Source organism: Triturus cristatus, chromosome 3_1, assembly GCF_964204655.1.
Source record: "Triturus cristatus chromosome 3_1, aTriCri1.1, whole genome shotgun sequence".
In the NCBI taxonomy this organism is placed as follows: Eukaryota; Metazoa; Chordata; class Amphibia; order Caudata; family Salamandridae; genus Triturus; species Triturus cristatus.
The window spans coordinates 783178197-783205401 of NC_140583.1; the positions used below are offsets into that span (position 1 = coordinate 783178197).

Consider the following 27205-nt stretch of genomic DNA (forward strand, 5'->3'; position numbering starts at 1 on the left):
ACCTGAATAGGATAGACACCTTTCATCAATCCAATGTCTTTTCCTGTAAAATCCCATACATCCGGTCTTACTGCATTTCTCAACTCTGCAGGTAAATCTTCTTTTGTAAGCAATGAATACAAATCATTCACTTCTGTCCCTTGCTTCGCTAACATCACATACCATAAACCGATGCATGTGTCTGAATTTTCCAATATGAACTTCTATTGGTCTTGTTACTGGAGTCTTAATATATTTATTTGAAACTCCCACAACTTGGATAGTTTCTCCCAAGAGTGGTAGGTTTGGAATTTCTGCTGCTCTCACAGTAGAACGGGTAACACCAGCGTCCACTAGGAATGTAATATCATTACCTTCCACTTTTCCATCAACACAAGGACCTGACTGATCTACCTCTAGAGATGTGCCAAGCACGCACTCTTCCTCCCCCCTCAGGCACCGTCATTGAGATGAGTCTGAGTCACTTTCTGAACATTTCAACAAATATTGTGAAAGCACTTGCACATTTTGAGTCTTACCAACTTGTTCACCTGTGTGAAATCCAGTATTTGCACTGTATCTCTGTACTTGAGCATTCACATTATTTGACATAGGAGCTTGAGGCACCTGCGGATTGAAATCTTGATTCATTCCATTATTTTTCAATGCAGATCTACACTCATTCATCCGTTGTCCAAACTTTCCGCACGCATGACAAGGATATTTCTTTTTCAACTCATCTCTATTCATTTTACCTCTACCTCTGCCTACATTTTGTACTTGACCATTTTGATTTTGCCATTTCATCTGGAAATCTGTTTGAGAACCATTGTTTCCATCTTTCTGCTCTGCCATTTTCACCTGTGCCCACATTATTTTCTCTTCCAACTTTTTATGCCGTAACTCAATATCATCACTACAATATTTAGCATATCTCAAAATCTCATCAACTGTCTTACTCTGCTAACAAACTAAATGCTGCTAAATCATATTACTAATTTCAGGTTTTAATCCAAAAACAAACCTAAATACAAAATGTCCCATATCTTTGTCACCTATACTTTCAAAACCATTATATTGTTTAAACACTTGTAACAACCTTTCATAATAGGCATGCACTGGTTCTTGGGGTTCCTGGGTTATCCTGTCAATTTTAACCCAATCTGTTTCCTTTGGAGAGATGTTACTCTTCAAATAAGTAATTGCTTGATTACATTTTTTCATCACCTCATATGAAGGTGCTCCTGTTTTCACATCTCCAGGATATTCTTCTTTAGGCCACTCAACAGTAATTTTACACTCAGTCCATAAATCAGCTGGAACTACAATCTCAAACCAACCATCTAAATCTCTTAGCAAAACCTTGGAAACCTTTACAAACCTGTTTGTACCACTCAACAGGTTTCTCCCTCAACCTGGGAAAATCATTCGTAAAAGATAATACATCATGCCTTGTCCAAGGAATGTGAACATATCCACCACCTGGAACTTCTCTCATTGGACATACCATTTCAGCCTGTCCTGTTTCTCTTAACAGAAATAAAGACACATTTTTACTAGCAAGCATTTCTTCCTTCTTTTGTGCCCATCTACCTTTTCCATCAATCTAAATCTCTCCATTCTTTCTAAGTATTCATTAGTTCTTTTACTTGCAATCGTTTACCAGACGTTTTCAAACTCTCGAAATCCCTATCAGTAAAATACAATCTGTATGTTTTTTGCAAAACCTTGGACTTTTCTATGTCTACTCCATTTTCTTGTGCAGCTTCTGCTAACCTCTCATGTAGATTCCTTGCTTTCCATGTAATATTCGTACACATAAATAACAACTCTTCATCTCAGTAGTTACTCAATCTTTCTGGACTTATTGTACCAATAATCATTTCTTCCAGATCCACTCTCAACCTAGCTAAATCTATACTCGATTGTGAGTTATTCTTTTCCATTCCTCTTATCCAGTCATCTAAATCCTCTGGCGACGGACCCACTGAACTCCCTGATACTGAAGTTGTTCCACTAACATTCTGCACAATTGTTTTCTGGCATCCATCTGTACACTTCTCTTTGGTGTGTAAATTACATTTTCACTCACTGGAAGATCAATTAATGAAGTACTCATCTCAACTTGTTCTGATCCACTAACATTCCTGGCATTATTCACGGGAATTGTCAATGCATTTACTCATCTGACTTATTCTCTGAGTTAACTCCTCTCTCGCCTTATTCAATATGTCAATTTCATTATCCTGCAACACTAGAGAGTGTGAAGCTACCAGAACTTGTGTAACCTCTGTAACTTGTGGAGTTTGTGGAGCTTGCGGAACCTGAGGAACTTGTATTTCAATTAGTGGTGCATTTGGAACTGTTTCCCCTGAATTTTCCTGATATGGTGGAGGTTTCTTTAACAGTATTTCATCTTACAACTCATCATCAATCTCAACTGAATCATTATCTATTTCTGAAGTCTCTGAATTATTCTTTTTCTCTTTACTTTTGCCTCCAGTCTGATCTTCAGCAACTATTACTGGATATTCTGCACACGGGGAAGGAGGACCACGCATACAGCGTCCAGATCCCGTTTGGCAGGATTTATCACACCTGCTACTTTTTCGATTTGGCACCACTGCAATACACAGGATAGCCACTAATAGAACATTTTACAAGAAACCTATGTTCTACGAGGGATTAAATGGACGCACACTAACTTTTCGGAGAATCCGCACTTCCAGATATTATGGAACGCCTACATTGGCCGTTGAGAGAGGGCACATTCCACCTGTCATTTTTTCATTGCCATGATGAAGTCCCGGTATGGAAATGAAATGCGTTGGCTGGAGTTTCTCAGTTTGCTGAATTTTAGAAATTTGGAATAAAGAAATTGATTGTACACATCACTACTTGACTATCGGACTTTATGATCTGCGCACCCCCATTTCACAAAAAATGATCTTCAGCAATTATTACTGGATATAATCCATCTGCCATTACATCTCTCCTCCATCTTTTCTTTTGATCATCCCATCTAGCCTCAGACTATCTCGTTATTATATTCCTGTATTTAATTCCATTCCTGTCCCTCTCCCTTTCATAAGCCTTACTATCCCATTCCTCAAGCGCTTCATATTGCGTGGGTCTAGGACTTGGTTTTACTTAATTCATTCGTCTTCTCAAGTTCTCCAAAATCCTTACATTAAATGTACCATTCTCTGGAAAAGCTAAAACTCCTACCTCTTTCGTATAACTCATCCAGTTCTCTAACCATGTACATGTATGATACCCACATTCCAACATCATGAAAGAAGCAGGCGTTCTCGGTGGAGGTATAGGAAGTCCCTCTCTAGTAAATATTGACTTGTCTTTTTTAAATAAATCTTTTATTCTTTTTACCTTTTTTTTTTTTTTTTTTTTTTTAACATTCTTTTTCTCACCAATAAAACAAACAAAAGAAAAACTTCCGTAAGTCCCAACCAATACCAGCGCTGCTCACACCAACCAACCAATCACAGCTCACTACGTATCCACTTTCTCAACCAATGTTAGCACGGCTCACAGCAACCAAACAATCACTGCTCACTACACGCCCGCTATCTGACCAATGCCAGCGCGGCTTTTTGTGACGTCAGTATTACTCCTGCTACTGACCCTCTCTTTACAAAATAACACGGCAATATATTTTTCTATGTTTTCTCAACTATTTCTTGTTAGAAACAACATAGAACAATGCTACTTTGTCTGTTCCACTAATAAAGAGAATTTTTTTTTTTCAAAAAGAGATTTTTTTACTACCAGTAAAATAACGACCAGTGCTACTCTACTCTCAATCAAGTTAAAGGAGGTCTTGGTACTCCTCTGGGGATACTAGCCAAAGTTTCGGAAGAAGACTTTCCTTTCAGAATGAGGTCTTGATACTCCTTTGGGGATGTAAGGCCAGAGTTTCAAAAGCTGACCTTTCACTATTTTCTCGCAATCTTCTCTCTATCGAATAGTCCCTACTATAACATCGACAACCTTTCGCTTTTCGATGTTACAACAACAGACAATGTACTTCCCCAATTTGATACTTTTTTCCACACTATTCCTCTACGACTATAGGCTAAAATAACATCATACAGGGATCTTAGGTAACTCTGTACCTGTACTTCCAAACAACATAAAACAAAGACACTAACTTTTCATGCTAATAATCAACAGTCAATAATTATTGCCAATCTAATCAATAATAACCATCCTCTAATACCAAAACTGATCCAGCGATCAGAGATCGATAATTGTTCAACAACATAGGCCCATTTATACGACCCAACTAATCCCTTCACGCTGGGGTTCAGTGTGATGCAAGTTTATACCCAATTTACCTCAGTACATTACAGAACCTGGATTTCTCCTTTTAATATGTATGACTGCGTTGATGAATACTATTAGTTGACTAATTGATGTCAATAATATGTACTTATCTATGCATCTATACTATTAAATAACAGACTCAGTGCATAGTTTTTATGTTCTTTATCGTAAACAATGTGAGAATAAATGCTCATCAAGTACAGTTACAGGAATGCAAACAAAGATTATCACAGAGAGAACACATTGGGAATGAATAAATTCAAACTCATGTCAAATAAACAATGCATTGAAGGAGTGAATAGGCGAAAAGAGAAAGTTTCGGAGACAAAATACATTTGCAAATGAATATGCAAATTCAGAAGATTATCCATTTTAACCCAAGTAAGAATCAGGGGAAACTACCCCACTGGCTAGTCAGAGCAGCAAGGCCACTCAAGTAGAGTCGGGTGGCAAAGATTAGGTCAGGAGTCAGGAATCAAGTAGGCCTCTATCTGGAAACAGCAAACCGATGACAGCGACGATCTTCCGCTAACTAGTATTAGCAGAAACACCTACACCAAAACACACCCACCAGGATTTACAATTATACCCTAAAACCTAAATGTCCAACCCACATTTGTTTTATTTTACCACCAACTTGATCTTTTATTGGCTAATAATGGGGGTGTTCTGTCACACCACTCTCAGCATGTTCACTTCACTCACTAACTTATTGTTCTAGGCTTTTGACATAACGTCAGATCTTTTTCAGGAAACAACTTTGAACACAGTCATATTACATATTCTTCATGTTGCAAGTCTCTTTTGTTTGCCTCTGCCATCTCGTGAGGAAGTTGTACGGTTCAACTTGCTTATCAGCATCCTTCTTCTTCCACAACCTTGGCAGACATCCAACACATTCTCAAGGACATTTCTATGCTTCTGCATTCTCTCCTCATTCAAAGCCATTTTATTTCATGTCTTTTTCCTACAGCAGGCTTTAACCCATAACTGGCATGCAGAAAGTGTAGGCCCATACTTGTATTGCTATGAGAACAGAACACAAACATTTACTATTTTCACGAAATATGATTTCATTTTGCGCACCATCCCTGTATTTGCACCAACCCATGCAAAACCCATATTATTCATAGCAATAATTAACATACACAAAAGCAGCATTAGGTTTTATTATCAAAGCAATTTTTGCGGCCTTGTTCCATTTATTAGTACACACATTAGTTTACGCATGCGCATAATCATTTCCCCACGTTTTAGCATTTATTAATAAAAATCTTCACAGTACACTGTTTAATATATGTTACTGAGGTCTCGATCCGAGTAGGTTTTATTTACGCAAAACCCTGCTCCATCATTGGAAATCTGGAGAGCCCAAGCTGTGGCAACCTATGGGTCTCAACTTTGGGGTCACAGTAATGTTAAATTCTTGGGGCTAGCTGAAAACAAGTTTTTGAGGGCATCGCTAGAACTCCCCCCAAAATACACCTTTAGATTTTTCAGAGTGGACCTGAATGTTCTTTGAATAAACACCATAATGCGACTAAAACCTGTCCTATATTGATTGCGATTATGGAGGGTCCCTGAGCTAGAGTACTTTAGGAACAGGTTTAAGGATATCCTTTTAATTCCTACATGTGCTGGTACACTAAAAAGTTAAAGATGCCTATTAAGCATAGAGTGGAGGAAGATGTTAACATCAACTAGTTGCGGTAGTGTAGCTGAGTATTTGTTGAATCACAAATGCGAGCCAAAGTTTGAAATCTTTTTGGATGAGATCAACCCGCCAATTACTATATCGCTGTATATAAGATTCAGGCTGGGTACTGTGCCGCTTGTATCATATACTTGTAAGTGATGGCCCTGCTCAGAAGGCAGTGCAGCTTACCCAGCCTGTGGGGCAGATCAGTAAACAAATGCCCACCTACTTTTCTTCTGCACAAAATTCACTAGACAACTAAGATGTTGGAGTGTGCCTTTGTCCAGATATCTTGGAGTACGTCTCCATAAACAATCTTTTTTTGAATCTGTAGGTCAGATACTGGGTCATGTGGTGTTTTCTCTTTTGCTAAATTTCTAGTAGCAATCTGGCCTATTCTCACCCGGATCGTTAAACAAACAATAGTTGTTAGCTTGGAACACAGGAACTAGCTTGTATCTATGTTAGTTGTAAGCGTACGTTTTGACAAGTTGGGCAGCTGGGTAGGATGCCTAACCTACAAAGGTACTTCTGTGCATATGTTGCCTTAGAGTATAGTTATGCAGTTCACCTTAAAATCTAATCTGATATTTTAGTTTTTCTTTTTATACTACTTTTATAATTTTTTATGTTGTGTTTTCACCTTTAAGGTCGATTATGTATGGATATTTTATCTAAACATAAGTCTTAAGGATCCTTAACCTTTTGTACAATCTTCCAGTTTTAGCTTGTTTTTGTCGAGCATGCACTGCAATGTATTTTTATTTTGTGCTGCTGTTAAGGTCTTTGACCAAAATAAAGTATTTAAACTCAAAGCAATAATTGATTATAATTAATTATTTAAATGATTGTTAATTATTAAAATTGTGTAATTATTATATTTTTAAAAGTAATATTTTAGGTGTGGGTTGTTTGGTTTGCAGGTGTATAGGGTGGGAAGGTAATTAAGTAATCATTGATTCACAATTAATTACTAATGTATTAATTATTTAATTGATTGTTAATTATGTCAATATGATATTTTTAAGTTTTCTTTTAGTTGCGGATTGTTATGGTTGTAGGGGGATAGGATGGGAAGCTAATTAAGTAATCCATTAACAATTGTTTATTTATTAATAAATATTTAATTGATCATTAAATATGTTAATTGGGTTTTACTTCTTTATTTTAGTTATATTTTCAATGTGGGCTGCTATGTTTGTGGGAGTATAGTGTGGGAACTTGACTGAATAATATATCAATAACAGTTTTTTATAATTCAAAATAAATTATTAACATGTTTAATAATCATGTAAATTGTTTAATTGTGTTTTTAAGTTCATATATTTAATTTTTACATTAGAAGTTGTATATTTCTGGCCAACTAATAGGGTTATTATGTGTTCGTAGAGAAGTACTTTACCTACTGTTGCAGAGACTGGAGTGAGAATAGTAAATTTAACCCACAACATAAATGTGAACCAGTAGTTAAGATAACTGGTCAAAACTTTAATTAAAAAACTTTTACCTGTCCCAGCTTGACCACTGATGTACATCAGAAGAGGTTTAAAAGATGAACACAGACTTTTTTTTTTTCATGCAACAAACCATGTTCTATCCATTCTCTCACTTGCACATATATTTCTTTCTGTTCAACATTTACTTGTTCTTCTAACTTTTCCAATGTAATATTCTCCTTGTGTGCTTGTTGCATTGCAATTTCGACTTCATACATAGCAATCGCTGCTTCATTTTCCAGCATTTTTTTTCCAAGAGGATCTTGACTACATGAACCACTACTTTGATTATCTTGAGAACTTTCATGAGCTATTTCAGCTATAATAGTCTTTTCCTGTTCAACTTCATCATTCAACATTTTTAAATATGTAGGGAAAATTGGACATTGAATGCTATCTATACAAGCATTAAAAGAATCTTCGTAGCAGTCAAACTCTCCCAAGTAATTCACTTTCGCTACGCCATGGTTTAAACAGCTGCAGAAGTGCTAAATAGTAAAATTCGCGCTTATCTGGAGTTTCACAACTAAGTTTCTTGTGGTTTATAAGATTACCCTTTGCATGTTTTACTAAACAACCATGACATCCAACTACTGCAAACTTTCCTTCTTTTAAATTCTCTTTAACATTTCTTTTTGAAGCTGTAATGTTGAAGTACTTCATACAGACATAGCTGTTCCGCATGTTGACTCCTTTTCGGATAGTATGTGTCCAACATATTAGTTTTAAGAATATCTGTATTATCTGGCTCATTTGCTGCTAATTGTTTAATTTCTTCCAATGATTTCAACACTCTATTTCATTTGCAGGCAAGACCTAAACTTAACCAAATGATTCCTCGTGACTTTGAATATAAACTTGAAGAACACAAGCGGTCTGAACATTCATGCGATACAATTTCTCGGTGGGAAAGCATTTTTAAACTAAAGCTGTACAATATTTTGCTAAGACTATTCTCTTGTGCAATTTCTTCCCACATTTGTTTCATCTCTGTTTTTTCAGATTTTGTTATGTATGATGTAACCTAACGTGCAACAGCAATTGAGTTATCCGCAACATACTGGATGTCCATGTTCCAATTCCACATTTTTAAAATGACTGGATTGTAGTCATTGATCTACTTTGACACTTCTGTTCTTTTTAAGTTGTAGGTATTCTTTGGGGATTTCTGAGTTATTGTGTACCACACAGAAGAAAAAAAAGAATTTACTCTTCTTTACAAATGACTGGACGGGGAAAACCAAACAGACATTTGGTGTAAAATTTTCCTTTAGACTTGTGTTTTCTTCTGCAATACTTTCCACAACGGTGACTTTGGAAATGTAAAACTTGCTGTCTCAAGCTTCTATCTCCTCCTCCTTTTCTTGTAATCTTACATGTCACATACTGTTTGATGAAAGACAATACTGTTTCATCCGAATCATTTCCAAATTTAGGTGCATCCCTGATCCATACTACCATATGTATATGAGGTGCACCTCTTGCTTGATACTCCTTTCTCCAAAACAAATCTGTAACTTCTCCAAGAGGTGGATTCTTTTTATTACAGATAAAAGACATCATAGCTTGAAACTTATGATTAAAATATCTGCACACTGAGTCCCTGCTAAGGGTAGGCGGAGTTTTCGAAAGGCGCGAAACGGCAAAAAATCTCCGCGATTACGCGAAAATTCGCATGTTCGCGGAGATTTTGTGCTGATTAATGCGTTACTGAATTTGACCTTCAACTCGGGCATCTGCTTTATTTATAAGTGCTTCCTGTTGAGGTTTAATTTTTGTGACAGGAGCATCATGCCAGAATGAATCCTGCCCTGCATATTTATCCAAGAAGATGCCACCGTTTTGTGCAATACCTCTACTCAACTGGAGTACTTTCTACTGGCTAATCAGTAAGTGCTACCTCGTTGGGTAAATGCACCCTGGGGGAAGAGATATTGATCTCTGGATCCACTGAGTGGCCGTGTACCTGTGAAACAAACGGCCCTTTAATTCTGCGGGATCAGTGTCCTTTGAAGCATGGGAGTGTTATCTGTGGACTCCAAGGGGTCAAGACATTATGATCACGTGCTGTCATTCAAAAAGAGGTCTGTGCCCCTGTGTGCAGGAATCCTTGAATGACCGCAGTACTAGTTCGCCAGTATATATTGAGTATCTCTGCAGTCTGGGTCCCTCTGAGGTGTTCTCTACTCACTGAATGCCTTCAGGGTTTATCTGTTCCTCAGTTACGGTTTCTGGATTTCCTGTGGGCATAACTGTAACCTACGGTAGGTGTTTCGAGGTATCGGGAGACCTTAAAATCCCCACGCGGGATTTCCCTTGCTCCCATCTGTCCACTGGAGCTGCAACTAATACCGGGTATGCTAAAATCCCAGCTTCCGGAGCACTGAGAGTGATGGAATCCCTAGTCAATCAGAAGAGCGGACATATTTGTCGCCCACATTAGGAACAAGTAAATAGGTTTTTGATTAAACACAAGAAATCATGTGAAAGTCTATTCCCTTCTCTTATTCGTCTATTTTCCTCTGGGCGGAATTTACAGCGTTAACTTACATGTATCGTTGAGAGACAAATGTTTCTGACGTACAATGAAATGAAGATTGACAGTTCACCCATACATCTCTAACCTGAAGAGTGCGCTTTGTATATAGATGGATATTAAATGTATAGTGCTTTTCCTACACTACAGCTGCGTAAATGGCCAGAAGAGTTGTCTCCAGCAACCATGTGTGTCTGTAACTTTGCCACCGCGCCGATGGGCGCCTGGGTTCCTCGAGTGAGCTGTCCATTATAGTGGGGAAAGGGCGGGAAGACGTTGCACAACGCCAGTTCACATGCCTCTTGTTTATAAAGGGTCAGAGACTGACCAGAGCAGCAGATGAGGTGTCAGGAACTACACGGGGATTGCGCTCGAGAAACCCATGGATGCACAGACCTCCATCAATGATTACAGCAAATTGCTGACGGTAGATATGGGGAGAAAGTACACCTGCCTAGCCTCCACCGTGCTCACAAATCTTTTGTGCTGATTAATGCGTTACTGAAAGTGACCTTCAACTCGGGCACCTGCTTTAAATCTGTTTGTGCTTCCTGTTGAGGTTTAAAATGACAGGAGCATTTTGCCAGAATGAATCCTGCCCTGCATATTTCCGTTCCCTCGCGGATCGCGGACGTTTCGACATTTTCGCGTTCCGCGCGGAACGCAAACATGTCAAAATTTCACAATTTCTGCGAGCGGAACGGAAATTGTCGCCCACTCTTAGTCACTGCATACGAGAGAAAAGACAAATCACTTTCAAACAAAAGGTGAAATATGTATGGAATGCACTGTCAAAATCTAGTATCTTCAGAATATAATCTTGTCGACCGATATTCTGAAGCTGGAATCCGTACAGGTCGGTCATCATATCGTCCACCTTCTCCAGTAGGAAACAACTGTGGGAAACAACGAGCTTCCAAGCTTTTCTCCCATACACTCATTGGAGTTCCCTGTGCTTTTTTCATTTGAAATAACTCAATGCTACTTCCCATCACTTCTTTTGATTGCAAAGGACATATTGTATAATGTTCATAAATCTCTTCAGTCCTTGACTTGTCCACTTTCTCTATTTGACCACTTGCAATTTCAAAATCATCTTCTAAACGTATTACCTGTTCATCCACATTCACATTTTTGTAATAAATATTGTTCTCTATAAGATATAAGGTAGCCTTATCAACTTTATTAACATCCACAAATTCTTGCCATATTTTCCGACTCTTTGTGGGTACACCATTTACTAAAACAACTACTGCCTCATCTTCCTCTTTCTCTCCAGCAATAGTTTCAATGTTTTTCTTAAAAACCAAAGGTAAGTACACTACTCTTCCTTTCAGCCCTCTTTGCAAGTCTGTTGGTGGCAGTTTACCTGTTTTAGGCTCCATCCGAATTATAGTTTGAAAAGGATTAACAGATTTAATTTGAACCTACTCATATGTATTCAATTTGGCCAGCTGCTGCGGAATAGCTACTAACTCCAACTTATTATGGACTGCTCTAGCAGGCATTTTGTTCTCTTCTAATTTGTTGTAACAATGTTTACATATACGTTGATCACTACCTAACTCAAATCGACCTTCAACAAACAAGTACGTTGCAAATTCTTCCCACTTACCATCGTTCTCCTTTTCACTTTTCAAATACAAATCAACATTCCTACTTTGACTTTTATAATGAGTATGTCGACAACAAACACAAATATAGTTTATTTCAGAGCACACTACATTAAACTTTCCAATTTCTTCTTCAAACTGATCAGCGCTAATCACTTTCTCATCTCCTCCAACATCTGAAATTGTCAAACTTTCACTTTCTATGAACTGCTCTTCTGAACCAAAATATACGAAATGCTTGCATATTCCCAATCACAAGTTAGCACTTATTAAATGTAATACGGCAACCCAATGTTATCCTATGGGAGAGGCAGGCCACATAGTGGTGAAAAACAAATGTAGGAGTTTTCACTACCAGGACATGTAAAACTGAAACGTATATGCCCAACCTTTTAATTACAATTTACCCTGCCCTACGAGCTATCTAGGGCCTACCTTAGGAGTGACTTATATGCAATAAAATGGGACTGCAAGGGTTGGCAAGGGGGTTACTTTGCCAAGTCAGTTCATTTCAGTTCAAAAGCTTTATTCGGTATGTATAAAACAACCATAAAAGTATACATACATTGAAACTGATTGCATTGCGCATAAAAAACAAGTCAAATATTATCCGGTGCGCAACATGGGGCTAAAATTGATCACATCTAAAAACGTACATACATTAAAACTAATGGCATTATATATAAGAATAATCAAGTAGTAAGAGCAGGGCAGATGACACATGGTCTACGACATGGGGCCAAAATTAATCCTATTTAAAGCACATAAAATATTGTATTTAAAAGACAGCACAAATTCTTAAAAGACGTCAGGGGGTCATTGCTGTTACGATACAACAATACTCTTGCGTGCATTAAAACCATTGCCAAGTCAAATTTGCAGTTTAAAACTGCATTCAGCAATGACAGACCTGGGACATGTTTTAAGGGGTGACTTAAGTGGGAGGCACAATACGTGCTGCAGACCCACAAGTAGCATTTAATTTACCAGCCCTGGGTTAATGGTATATCATTCTAAAAAGGACTTATAAATAAATTCAATATGCTATTCATGTGTAAGCCATTATTACCATGTTTAAAGGAGAAAGCATAAGCACTTTAGCACTGGTTAGTAGTTGTCAGAGGCCTAGAGCCAACAAAAACGAACTCAGCAGAAATAGGAGGGGTGAAGGCAAACCCTTTCGGGGTGACCCTACAGAGAGGGCCAAGTCAAACACTCACCCTCACATGTCGAGTGTCAGGCCTCAACTTATTCCATTACTGAGACACACACACAGCTAGAAAATGTATGGAGAGAGCCACAGGATAGATATGAGACACTCGTAATGGTTATAGAGGTTGGTCTGGACATACTGCTAAATAAATGAGAATAGTCCACAGGAAAAGGAATGTGTTTAAAATATGTGGTTAGAGATTCTGCAAACATAAAAACTCATGTTTAAAGTTGCTAATGGCACAGAAACTCTGAGGAATCCTAGCATTTTAGTTAACCTCATTGTTCTGTGTGGGTCAACCATGGAAAAGCTCCATCACTCACATGAAAGAATACATTAGTCAAAAGCTCTGCTATAAAAAGAGAGACTATCTAAGTCTCAAGGGTGCGAGGAATGCTTACCTCTTGCTGTCCTCTGTTCTCCTACATGAGGTCGTCAGAGAAAGAAGACAGTTGAATGCGCATCTAATTGGCTTGTAATTTCAAAAGTGCAGGCGCTCACACACACGGATGATGGGTGCATCGTGCTTCTAAGAAATGTTCTCATAGTCATGAGGAACATATGAACTAAGGTGTTTAAATAATGGGCATGTGTTCTGTGTCATTGAGAGTTGTAGTTCATAGAGTTGGGAACTATCAACCAGCTCAACGCAGTATCCTCAGCATGCTTCCTCACTCTCCGCATGCTCCAGAAAGTCTTCAAGTGGCTCCCAGCCAACACCATAGGCACCGTCACTCACGCTCTCACCACTATTCACCTGGACTGTGGCAACACTCTACATAGGAGTCACCTCACACCTGCTAAAGAGACTACAGACCATTCAGTATTCAGCAGCCAGATTTGTCCTTGACTTCCCCAGATGGGCCTACATCACCCCACACCACAGGAAGCTCCACTGGCTCCCCGTCCACAAGAGATGTCAGTTCAAGATGCTAACCCACGTCTACAACGCCCTGCACAATTAGGGACCAGCCTACATCAACCACCATGTGAACTGCCACCAGACCTCCAGACAACTGCATTCTGCCTCCCTCTCCCTTGCCCAGAACGCCCACATCCACCGAAGCAAGAGCGGCAGTCGCCCTTTCTCCTACCTGGCTGCCAAGACTTGGAACAGCCTCTCCCTTCCCCTCCGGATTTGCCCCTCCCTGCAGGAATTCAGAAAGGGTCTGAAAACCTGACTGTCAGACTGACTCCACTGAGCAGAAGATACCCCCAGCCTGGGCAATAAGATATGCCGTGCTCTACAAATCTTTTTTTGTTTGAACTGCAAAATACTGAGTAGCAATGACAAAAGTTTAATTTAAAAAAATTACATTAATATCAAAATAGTTTTCATTATTAATGCAAACTAAATATATATAGATAATATATATTTTAAAACAGTATAAAATATATTAACAACATTTTAAATAATTTTAAAAACAATTATATTAATAAAACATATATTACATTTGATAAATACAACTAATGACACACAAAATAGATACAAAATTATAATTTTTATAAATTATTACAATAAAGAAAATAAAAAATAACCACAAGCAAACATAAACCACACTAGCAAAAGTGTTGGACTGCAAAGGAGTCTGACCTACTATTCTAATTGAAATGTAAGTAAAGACAGGGACAGCGTTGTACTTTGCTTTGCAGGGGTTGGATTCTGGCATGGCTGGTTCAGATAAGAGCGGTGAGGTGGTGGGGCAGGGCGGGGGAAGTCGACAGATGATGGAATAGAGAAAATAAAATAATAAATAAATAAAACCACTTACCTTGCGGTTGCCGCATCACCGACTTGGCTGATACACATATATATATATATATATATATATATATATATATATCATCCAACTCTCTCCTTCACGGAGAGCAATGAGCCGCACTCCACACAGTGATATTAAAATGTTTTTTTATTAATTTCTCTGCAGTCTTGACGCGTTTCAGTCATCCTCGACCTTTCTCAAAGGTTCCGCCTTTGCATCTTGCAGTTGCCACAATGTTCAATTCCTTGCTATTTCAATATATCGGTGGATACTGGCAATGCATCCTGGGATTTGTGGTGCTAAATTAACCCCTCTAGTCGGTGATGCCACAAATTTTCATGATTTCATTAAGAATAAAGTCCATTTTAGCTTCACTGTTGCTCCGTAGCATACCCATTTTGAAGGTTGCTGGGAGACCATACCGAAGCCTGTCTTCGGTGGTGGCTACTAACCCTTTGCATTTTCGCGGTCAACAAACAGGGTTCAATTTCGGGCAGTGATGGCGCGCTTGCTGGCGGTGCGAACCGCGGGGCTGAACCAATCTATATATATTCAGAAAGTCTTCTCCTTTTACGAAAAGATGAGAGGGACACAGCGGAGCACGGTGAGGCAGCTTTATTTATCTCTGTGGCATAACTCGTTTCGGAAATACCTTTTTCAAATGCCAGATCAAAAAGTTGCTGATTAGACTGCTTGAATTTCTTTAAGTAGTGCAGCCCCTCCTTCGAGTGAAGTGGGCACACCTGACCCGTATATTCTCTGACATCACCCTTGAGATGGAAAACTACAATCCCCACAATGCAGCTCGATGGTCAGCCAGGGCGGGTGGTGTTTATGGCCTGGATTTTGGTTGCTCACAGTGAGCGGAAGGCCAGTTGCGAGCTTGGTCAGGTAAAATCTGCAGCCCAGATGTCAGAAAGACTGCCTCACTTGCCCCTACTTCCAGCCACACTTTCCCACTTCGAGCAAAACCGGAGACGACGGCACAGTGTCCACGTCTCTTCATACAGTGATGGACTGTGCTTGCCAGCAGTTCCTTTTCCCTCGTGGAATATGTATATATATATATATATATATATATCCAACAAAACAGGTTGCCCCATATGAAGACGCCACTAACCAGGGAGTAATAACACCTTTACTTGCAGACTTCAGCTTCACAGAGTCACAGTCTCCCACCAATTTCATCACCAGCCCAACGCGTTTCAAGCACTCCTGTGCTCTTGTTCACGGGCAAAATGGAGAAGAGAAATGGCAGTCCTTCAATAGGGAACACCTGATAACTCCACCAAGTCATGCCCCAGTGGGCGTATGCATGCAGAGCATGCTGGTACTTGGAGTTCCCCATGAGTTTAACCCCCGTGGGTGCCGCCACATCTCTCCCAGTAATCCAAATAAAGCCCCAATGGGTTCGGAGGGAGATGAAAATCACCGCCGTGCTGATTTGTAAATGTCCAACAACACGGCTATCCCTGGTTCCAGCGTGTTTGATTTTGCATTCACAGGATCTGCACTCGCAGCAGGGCGTCTTCGCGACCGAGCGAGCCGCAACAAATCCAACAAAACAGGTTGCCCCATATGAAGACGCCACTAACCAGGGAGTGATAACACCTTTAATTCCAGACTTCAGCTTCACAGAGTCACTCTCCCACCAATTCCATCACCAGCCCAACACGTTTCAAGCACTCCTGTGCTCTTGTTCACGGGCGAAATAGAGAAGAGAAATGGCAGTCCTTCAATAGGGAACACCTGATAACTCCACCAAGTCACGCCCCAGTGGGCGTATGCATGCAGAGCATGCTGGTACTTGGAGTTCCCTATGAGTTTAACCCCCGAAGGGACCTGCTTTATTTGTCGCCTGCAATAAATAAGGAATGAAGCACTCTGTATGTGGCTTTTTCACCGGGGCATTCTTGTTCGTTGGATTTGTAGCAGCTGGCCCAGGCGCGAAAAAGCCCCGCTGCTCGAAAGGCAGACCTGCGGTGCTGGATTACCACAGCGCGGAGAGGACAGAGAGTCCTGAATTGCGGTGGGTTCAAGGGCAATAGAGACAGTGTTTTCCCACCTTTCAGTCAACCCACGAGGGTAAGATTTGTTTTAATTTGGCATCTTCATGGCAGCACCCACTGAGGAATACAATGAGGAACTACAAGGACCATGATGCATTCCTGCACACGCCCACTGGGGCGGGACTTTGGTATTAATTAGAGCTCCTCAAGGCAGCCGTGACTGTGTAGTAGCCAGTGATCAAGGGCACAATGGTGCCCGAAACGCGTTTGGCCAGTTTAAGCAGTATTGAATTAGGGACCTGCTTTGTTTGCCGCCTGCAATAAATAAGGAATTAAGCACTCTGTATGTGGCTTTTTCACCGGGGCATTGTTGTTCGTAGGATATATATATATATATATATATATATATATGTCTATAGATGGAACAGCAATAAAGGAGAGATAAAAGGTAAAACAATTGTGTTTAATTGGATAGTAAGTACCCACGTATCACAACAGCCAATTCATGCACTTAAACAGTCCCGGTGCTTTTTGGTATTATGAATTTTCTGGATTAGGAATAGTATTGCACATAAATTTAGATTTTAGTTGTGAACTGAGTTGATTTTTTAGCACATGGTATTTATTTACACAGGGTTCCGGTGAACCTTACATGAGAATCTACATAATGAATTGTTGAGCTTGAGTGAAATTTTCATGACATATTTAGAATGGAGGAGAAAAACATGTTACACTTACAGGGCATAATGAACTAGGAGTTGAGTCACTAAACATGGAGGAAATAAAAAATGTGTATATATCTAGGATATATGTAATAGGTGATTATGATGTTGGCGAAATGTTACCGTCAAATAATGAATTTGTGGAAATGTATACGAACATTTGAGTTGATTAAGTAGATGAATGTTCAACATCTATCACCTCAAAATGGCCGCCACATTTACCCAGCATTATGTAGTTATAATGCAATGTGTCCTTCGTTTATGTGAAGCCTTAAAACACGTCGTGCATGGGGGTATTTCATTTATTTAATCACAATAATGTGCTGACATTGATAAAGGCCAGGGGGCCGAAACCCAGCATTTCAATAAATGTATTCTTCAATTAGCCCGGAGTGCCCAGCGTAACTCTGTGAAAATTATGCTTTCGCGAGTCCGTCCTCACGTGCTGGACACCTGCTGTGCAGTGAGCGGCAGCCCTGACGGAAGTTGGGAAACTAAATATAAATGTGTATATATATATATATATCACCTGCTGGCGGTCGCCAGTAGATAGTTATAGTTAGGACCAAGTTTCCACAGGAATAGCATTTTTTGTTTTGCTTACAACTTTGGCGTCGTTTGATGAATCTTCATGAAAGTTTCCAAACTAATTCTTTGTTCATATTAACTCCTATGTGGGAAGTTTGGGGGTGATTCATGAAGGGGGGACGAGAAAAAAGGGGTCCCAAAATGCGTTTTCTCCATGTTAATTTCCATAGGAAACTTTAGACAAGGCTACAGGTCGAACAGGTGAACGGAATTACCCCAAATGTGGCAGGGAGAAGGGTCTTGGTCTAGAAAGCACGCTTTTGTTTATTTGGTGTAAATCCGTTCAGTAGGTTTGGAGAAATATCAAAATTTACAGATATCGATATTTGGGAATTCTGCCATCTGATTGGCTGAGGCGTTACGAGCACAAGCTTGCTGCTTATTGGTTGTGAGCGCTGCGAGCGGTTGCAACTAGGAAGTGTTGGCCGCCATTTTGTGATTCCGTTGAAGCGAGTAAGGGGAAAAAATGGCAAAAAGAGTAGGAAAGAGGAGGGTAGGAGCGCTGTGAGGTCTGTGGGGTGGTTAGAGTGTGCTATACAGGGAGTGTGAAGCGATGTATTTACCCCTACCGATGTGAAAGTGCTGTTTTGCCCAGAGTGAGATGGTGCTGAGGTGAGGTGCCGGTACACTCGGGGATGAAAACGTGAGCTGATTGTTGTAAACTGAGGTGCTCTGGGCGCTGTAGGATACTGGACGCTATAGCATAGCTGTGCAAGTGGTGTTAGTATGGGTTTAGAGTATAGCGGTGTGAGCTCTGTGGGGTGGTTAGGGTGTGCTATACAGGGAGTGTGAAGTGAAGTATTCACCCCTAGCGGTGTGAAAGTGCTGTTTTGACCAGAGTGAGATGGTGCTGAGGTGAGGTGCCAGTACACTCGGGGATGAAATCGTGAGCTGATTGTTGTAAACTGATGTGCTCCTGGTGCTGTAGCATACTGGCCACTGTAGCATAGCTGTGCAAGTGGCGTTAGTATGGGTTTAGACTATAGCGGGAGTGGGAAGCAAACTACTCACCCCTACCGGTCTGAAGTCTCGAAAGGAGTGTTTTAGCAAGCAGGAATAAAGAAATAATTGTGAAGAATATAATGCAGAATGTTGCAATGCCACAGAAGACAAATGGTGAAATCAGGTGTGTTTAAGAAAGTGGCTGTGTGGGATAAAGCGATGGAGTCTACAAGTTATATAAAAAGTGTCTTTATGTAAGTGCCATAAATGGAACCACTGGTGCAAGAGCTAAGGCATCCAGCTGAGGCAAACTCCAACCGCTTCTGCTGTATTCAAACCTAAGCTCCTGCATCAGTCAATTCCACATTACATGTTACAGTTCCATGTGACATAAACAATACCTATTAGACATGATTGACTGTAAATTGTAGAATGAAAATGAAGATAGGATACGAGTACCACACTTTGCCAACCAGTTCCTAAACAATGCCGTGGTTTTTGATCATGATGGCCAGTTCGTGGGCAGAGGCTGAGGATGAGCTAATTTGTGTGAAAGGGCTTCGTGGATAAGAGGCAGACAGAGACGTGTGTGCAAGAATAGGTATAGTTTCAAAATGGATGTCGGGTTTAGGCTAATTTAGCAAGTAAATAACATATTTGCATAGGCCATACATCATCCATCCCTGGTTAGTGTGGAGTGGTAAGGGCCAATAATGAAAACAGAGTTCAAATGCCTAAGCATACTTAGAAAGTTATTAAATGAAAATAGTTCAATTGAAGTCTATTAAAAAATCTAATAGGAAAAAGTCAAAAAAGTTGGAAAAAATCAATCCAAGAATAAAGTGGATTTCTTACAAGTCTTGGAGATTGCAGTCCGGAAGTTCTTCAGCGGCTTGACATGCGTAATGTTCCAAGAGGCGATTGTTGCCATCGTGTGAGAAAAGCGAAGCGATCCAATTCATATCCTCGAAGGGACAGTAATGTTCCTCGAATGTTGGAGCGGCAATTTGAATTGGCAGGCAATCTGCGATGTTGTCAAAGGTCACACGTTGCAGATCTTTCGCGGCTGCGCAGAAATCCCATTCCGCCAGGATACCTTTTTGCGTTGCATCCGCCATTGCTCCACTGCCCGAACAATCAAGTTCATGGTTTTCAAGATACTCCATTACCTGCTGGATATCGGGAGCGTTTGCTGGGATGTTGGCAAGGCATAGATCCATTCGCCAGTCGATTGGGCAAGTTTTGCAATAAAAAGATGGTTGCACGCTGATTGTATATGTGTAAATAAATGTCATGTTGTAGCTGGCTCCGATAATAGATAGAGGCAGGCACCCGAAAAATTGTTCCATTTTTTTCACGGTATTGATGTAGCTTCGTGTAGAGGCGTATTCTGTCGGACATGCTTGTTACCACAGGGAGTGTAGCCATTTTCAACAAGACAATGTTAAAAAAGTGTGCCAGACCGTAAATGTCAGCAGTGTAATGGGAGGTTCGTATTTAAAACAGAGTGTATTTTACTTGAAGTTCGTGCTATCTGCAGTCGATAAATTACTTTTGGAGAAGTGAGGGACACTTCTGTTTGAAACAAAAGCACTTTCAGTTTGCTCCGTTTAATAAAATCTGTTTTCAAAGTAGGAATTGAAGGCCAAGTTGAACTTTGGGAGTTACTTTGTGTGGGTGGGAATAGATTGCCAGAGGAAGTTATCCAGTTTGAAACAGTAAGGACATACGGTGTGCCAGCTCACATTGCGTAGCAGTCCATGTTATTAAGACGCAGACAACTGCCGTTAGAAAGCTGTGCGAATGTTGGACTGATTGTGGGAGTTGGCGTGCTTTTAAGAAAGCACGCAAGATTGGGGGCTGTAAGCTTAGAAGCGTCGTGCAGTTGGACATTCTTGCATAGTAATGAATGACTGCCATTGTGGTCGCACTTTTCACCTGTGAGAAAAACTTCTGTGTTCGAGGCATATGAGCTGCAGATTGTACACTTAGCATAGGTCGCCATCTGGTGTCGGGCCCGGATGTTTGCAGTTTGTTTTTCTTCTTGGACAGTCTTTGGAAGTCACGAGTTTGGTGACTCCTCCTTCGGTCCGTACTGCGCATGGGCTTCGGCTCCATCCTCAGATTGTTTTTTTCCGCCATCGGGCTCGGATGTGATACTTCGTGCTCCGGCTTCGAACTTCTACGGTTCCAGCCTCGACGGAAAATCCTCGATTCTTCGAGTTCCTTCATCATCTTCATCTCTCGAAGCGGCACTTTCTCCATCCCGTACATCGACACCGGCCTTCGGGCCCTCCGCGACTCCGGTCCCGGCCGATGGAAAGGACTCCGTTCAAAAAGTGCCCAAAATGTGGGTCTAAATTTCCCCACACCGACCTCCATCAGGTCTGTAACCTTTGCCTCTCTCCGGAACACAAGGCTAGAGACTGCCCCGCCTGCAAGTCTTTTCGATCGAAGAAGACCATCCGAGATCGAAGAGCTCGACGCACCATGGCGCACTCATCCTCTGCAGCTCCACCGGACATCTTCGGAGACGACGCCGAAGCTTCGGGGCAAACACACACCGAGCAGGAGGAAGACGTCGTCAGCGCTTCCGAGGCCGACGACTCCGACGTGGAGGACGTTACACCAGCGCAGCGGGCCGTGAGTATTATGCCCCCTCCCACCCCCGCGCCGAAAACCAAAGAGACTCAGGTTACTCCCTCGCCTGCCGGCCTGGGCAAAACCAAAACCAAAACTTCGATCACCCCACCTTCGGGCCCGGTGTCGAAGTCCCCAAAGTCTCATGGCAGCTCGGGATCGAGCCAGCCGACACCCGATGCCGAAAAACAGCATCCGGCACCGAAGACTGCAAAATCGAGCTCGACTCCGAAACCACCGGTGCCGAAGCCTGGACACTCGGTGCCGACCAAACACAAACACAAATCTGTCGGCACCAACGCACCGGCGCCGAAACATCATTCGACGCCGAAACACCCGGAGACCTCAAAAAAGCATGGCGCACACAGACCATCGAAACCCCCGGTTCCGAAATCACCGGTGCCGACAGACGACTCGACACCATTGGCTCTGTTTACACCAGACCCTTTACAAAAGACTTTGTCCAAAGATCCAAAGACTGGGCTTTTGACTTTAACTACCAAGAAAAGACGCCTTGATGCTCCGGCTCCTCCTCCTCCACCCAAAAGGAAGGACTCTGCTACTTCTCCCCTCAGAGTGCCCTCCCCACCACCGCCTCCCCTACCCCCTCCACCTCCTCCACCGCCTACACCTCACAGGTCTCCACCACCTTTACCTCACTACGATCCGGCCCCATCCCCAGATCCGGATGATGGGGATCCGGACAATTACCCGGCGGACGCCCCAATGGATCCCACTCCACCAGGGACCCCAGATCCATGGGAGGATTACAATAACCCTGATATACCCAATGTACCTCAGGACGACCTATACCCATCAAGGCCGTCTCCTCCAGAGGACTCCTTAGGGTTTCATCATTTAGTGCAGAGAGCAGCACACTACCATGGGGTGGACATGCACAGTGAACCAGTAGAAGAAGACTTCCTACTGGATACATTTGATATACAAGACAAATCTACTTCCATTTTACCCATGCTTAAGGGTGTCACCAAGCACGCTATAGAGGTGTTCAAAGACCCTGTCAGAGCCAGAGTACTGAACCCTAGAATAGAGAAGAAGTACAAGGCGGCACCCACAGACCCTACTTACATCAAGGGCCCTGCTCCCCTAGATTCCCTAGTTGTCTCCACAGCTAGAAAGCGGGCTAACTCCCAATCCTCAGGAGATGCCCCACCGCCAGACAAAGAATCTAAACTTCTGGACGCGTCTGGTAAACGCACCGCCTCCCAAGCTGCAAACATGTGGCGCATTGCAAACACACAAGCACTGCTTGCGCGATATGATAGAGCACACTATGACGAACTAGAGGCTCTTATGCAGCACCTTCCAGAAAAATACAAGCACAAGGCTCATGACCTCATACAGGAGGGTAAACTAATTACAAACACCTCCATTAAGTGTGCCCTCGATGCAGCCGACACTGCTTCTAGGGCCATAAATACCAGTGTCCTGCTTCGTCGCCTCTCCTGGCTCAGGATCTCAGGGTTCAAGCCTGAAGTCCAGGCATCCATACTCAACCACCCCTTTGACCAGGAAACACTGTTTGGGCCAAAGGTAGACGAAGCGCTCGAAAAGATGAAGAAAGACACAGACACAGCAAAGTCTATGGGGGCACTCCAAACACAAGCCTCCAAACGTTCCTTTCGACGCTCGTCCTTTCGTGGCACAGGCAGAGGCTCCTCCACCGATAACGCCTCTACCTCCTACAAGTCCCCTCCTCAAAATACCTTTTCAAAGGGCAATCAGAGAGGTGGTTACAGGGGTAACAACAATAAGGGCAGGGGCAAAACCAACAACACCCGTTCTGCCACCCCCCCCGCACAATGACTCCCCTCCGCTCCCCCCAGACCATTCCACTCCGGTCGGGGGCAGACTACAAAACTTTATCCACGTATGGGAGTCCATAACATCGGACAAATGGGTGACCCAAATCATTCGGTCAGGATACTGTCTAGAGCTAACATCTACCCCACCCAATATCCCACCAAGGCACCGTCCAATGTCTCAAGAACATTCCACACTGCTCAAACAAGAGGTACTCTCACTCCTGCAAAAACACGCTATAGAGCAGGTCCCCGTCAATCAACGAAATCTAGGGGTCTACTCTCTATATTTCTTAATACCAAAGAAAGACGAGACCCTCAGACCCATTCTGGACCTCCGGCCTCTAAATGCCTACATACATTCAGACCATTTTCACATGGTCACTCTACAACAAGTCCTCCCACTCCTCTGCCAGGGAGACTTTCTCACAACCTTGGATCTGAAAGACGCATACTTTCACATTCCAATACACCCCTCTCACAGGAAATACCTCAGGTTCGTGGTGGACGGGCAACATTACCAATTCACGGTTCTCCCCTTCGGGGTCACCACTGCACCACGAGTGTTTACCAAATGCCTAGCAGTAGTAGCAGCACACCTCAGACGTCAACACATTCACGTCTTCCCTTACTTAGACGACTGGCTGATAAAAGCCACGTCCTACCACCAATGTGTGCAACATACAAACAGCACCATCCAACTGCTCCACCAGCTAGGCTTCACGGTGAACTACCAAAAGTCCCACCTCATACCATCTCACACAAAGCAATATCTCGGGGCCACTATAGACACCTCCAAAGGTATTGCCTATCCAAACTCAGCCAGAATCACAAGCATTCAAGCCTTACGCAAAACATTCCTTCCCCAACACTCTCTTCCAGCAAGAGTGTTCATGAAGCTCATAGGAATGATGGCGTCTTGCATATTTATAGTGCCCCATGCAAGACTCCACATGCGTCCACTTCAAGAGTGCCTAGCACAACAGTGGAACCAGGCCCAGGGTCAGCTGACGGATCTGGTGTTGGTGGACGGCCGCACACATCACTCTCTGCAGTGGTGGAACACCACAAACCTTTCCAAAGGACGGCCGTTCCTGGACCCGGTTCCTCAGGTGATTCTAACAGCGGACGCATCGCTCTCCGGCTGGGGAGCGCACCTCCTACACCTCACAATGCAAGGTCTATGGACGCCACAGCAAAAATCGCTCCACATCAACCATCTGGAGCTCTTGGCGATCTTTCTAGCCCTAAAATCTTTCCAAAAACAAATTTCGGGCAAAGCAGTCCTCATTCGCACAGACAACATGACTGCGATGTATTATATACAAAAACAGGGGGGGACACACTCTCCCCAGCTCTCCCGCTTAGCCCAGAGCATATGGAGATGGGCAATTCCCCAAAACATCTTTCTCCTGGCACAGCACGTTCCAGGAGTACAAAACACCATAGCAGATCTGCTCAGCAGACAAACGCAACAACTACACGAATGGGAACTGCATCCACAAGTTCTTCACCCATTCTTCAAACAGTGGGGGCATCCTCAAATAGACCTCTTCGCCACCCACGAAAACAAAAAATGCCCAAGCTTCGCCGCCAGATACCCACACCCATTGTCCAAGGGCAATGCGATATGGATGAACTGGTCAGGCAGATTTGCATACGCCTTTCCACCTCTCCCACTAATTCCATTAGTGGTCAGGAAGCTACAACAGCACTCCCTCACACTCATTCTGGTAGCTCCAACGTGGGCCAGGCAGCCGTGGTACACCACGCTACTACAACTATCAGTGGTACCACATCAAAAACTGCACCTTTCCCCATGCCTCCTAACCCAGAACCATGGAGAAATCAGGCACCCGGACCCAGCTCAGCTCAACCTGGCGATCTGGCTCCTGAAATCTTAGAATTCGGATACCTTAACCTTCCCCCTGATTGCATGAACATCATCATGGAAGCCAGACGTCCTACCACTAGAGCATGCTATGCCGCAAAGTGGAAAAGATTTGTAATTTACTGCCGTAACAATACAATCAACCCCCTAGATGCATCCATACAGCACATCATATGCTATCTGCTCCATCTTCACAGGTGTAACCTGGCATATTCATCCATACGCCTACACCTAGCAGCGATCGCTGCTTATCTACAAAACAGGCAGCATTTATCACTCTTCAGAGTGCCCGCTATTAAAGCCTTCATGGAAGGCCTTAAACGAGTAATTCCTCCCAGGGCACCACCTTCCCCTGTATGGAATCTAAATTTAGTTCTTACACGACTAATGGGTCCGCCCTTCGAACCAATGCACAAATGTGAGCTACAGTTTCTCACCTGGAAAACAGCTTTCCTTGTAGCTATCACTTCCCTTAGAAGGGTTGGTGAAATACAAGCGTTCACCATACAGGAACCCTACATACAAATGCATCACAGCAAGGTCATACTTCGCACAAATCCGAAGTTTCTGCCCAAAGTCATTTCCCCCTTCCACCTCAATCAATCAGTGGAATTACCTGTCTTCTTTTCGCAACCCCAATCTGTTGCAGAAAGGGCCTTACACACACTTGATGTAAAAAGGGCGTTACTATACTACATACAAAGAACGCAACCCTTCAGGAAGACTAAACAATTGTTCGTTTCCTTCTCTCCACCACATAAAGGCAACCCCATTTCAAAATCAGGGATAGCTAGGTGGATTGTAAAATGCATACAAATTTGCTATCAAAAGGCAAAGAGAACATTATCTGTTCCCCCTAAAGCCCACTCTACAAGAAAGTTAGGGGCTTCTATGGCTTTTCTAGGGAATATACCCTTAGAGGACATCTGCAAGGCAGCCACATGGTCTACACCGCACACCTTCACAAAACACTACTGTGTAGATGTGCATTCCAAGCAGCAAGCTAGGGTGGGCCAGGCTGTACTAAAGACACTTTTTCAAACAGCTGCAACGGATACCGGTGGTCGCCGCTAAGGTTGGGTACTGCTATATAATCTATGCTAAGTGTACAATCTGCAGCTCATATGCCTCGAACGGAATATGCTACTTACCAGTATGCATCTGTTCTTGGCATGTAGAGCTGCAGAGTTGTACACGCCCACCCTCCTCCCCGGCTACCTGTATCCGTTCCAGTACATCTTATTTAGATACAACACATGGGTTTCTCACTGTTATTACTACGCTCCATCATTTCCCTGTTGGCGAAAAACAATCTGAGGATGGAGCCGAAGCCCATGCGCAGTACGGACCGAAGGAGGAGTCACCAAACTCGTGACTTCCAAAGACTGTCCAAGAAGAAAAACAAACTGCAAACATCCGGGCCCAACACCAGATGGCGACCTATGCTAAGTGTACAACTCTGCAGCTCTACATGCCAAGAACAGATGCATACTGGTAAGTAGCATATTCCATCCTCATTAAGATAGCGATATGTAAATGGGAGAAACCACTGCTCGTAAATAAATGCGTTACCTTATATAATCACATACAACATGACAAACAACATGTACACCTAGCAGACACAACAACACTACGTACTGTGGGAACTGTGGCTAGCCATGTACACAAACCAAACATGGCATGGCATCTCTGCCACACAATACAGAATGCGGGGAGAGAAGGGAGCAAAGTATGTGCGAAGGTGGCAAGTGATTCTCAAATATAAAAGTATAAAATGCAAAGTATTGAGGGGATGTGCCAGAGAGACTTGAGTATGCAGAGCACAGACATTTACAGGTCAACATACAGTGATGGTCTATTGAGTGAAGTCAACAGTAGACGCAACCATGATAGTACAGTCAGTACGGAAAATTACGAAAACATAGCGCGTACGTGCCCTCTCCTCTCCAA

At 42.5% G+C, this 27205-nt stretch overlaps 1 protein-coding gene across 23 annotated transcripts in view; it reads left to right on the forward strand.

The window, feature by feature from the left end:
* The window catches only part of LOC146861026 (putative methyltransferase DDB_G0268948), a 710132-nt gene that overhangs the window by 184343 nt on the left and 498584 nt on the right, over positions 1 to 27205 (forward strand). For 2 of the 23 annotated variants that reach the window (XM_085645008.1, XM_085645009.1), the window contains exon 2: positions 8325 to 8419. The exons of the other annotated variants lie outside the window; for them this stretch is intronic. In XM_085645008.1, coding sequence (XP_085501134.1) covers positions 8402 to 8419 — 18 coding nt within the window. In that variant the 5' untranslated portion in view covers positions 8325 to 8401. The remainder of the gene's footprint in view (positions 1 to 8324; positions 8420 to 27205) is intronic. 23 annotated transcript variants of the gene reach the window in all.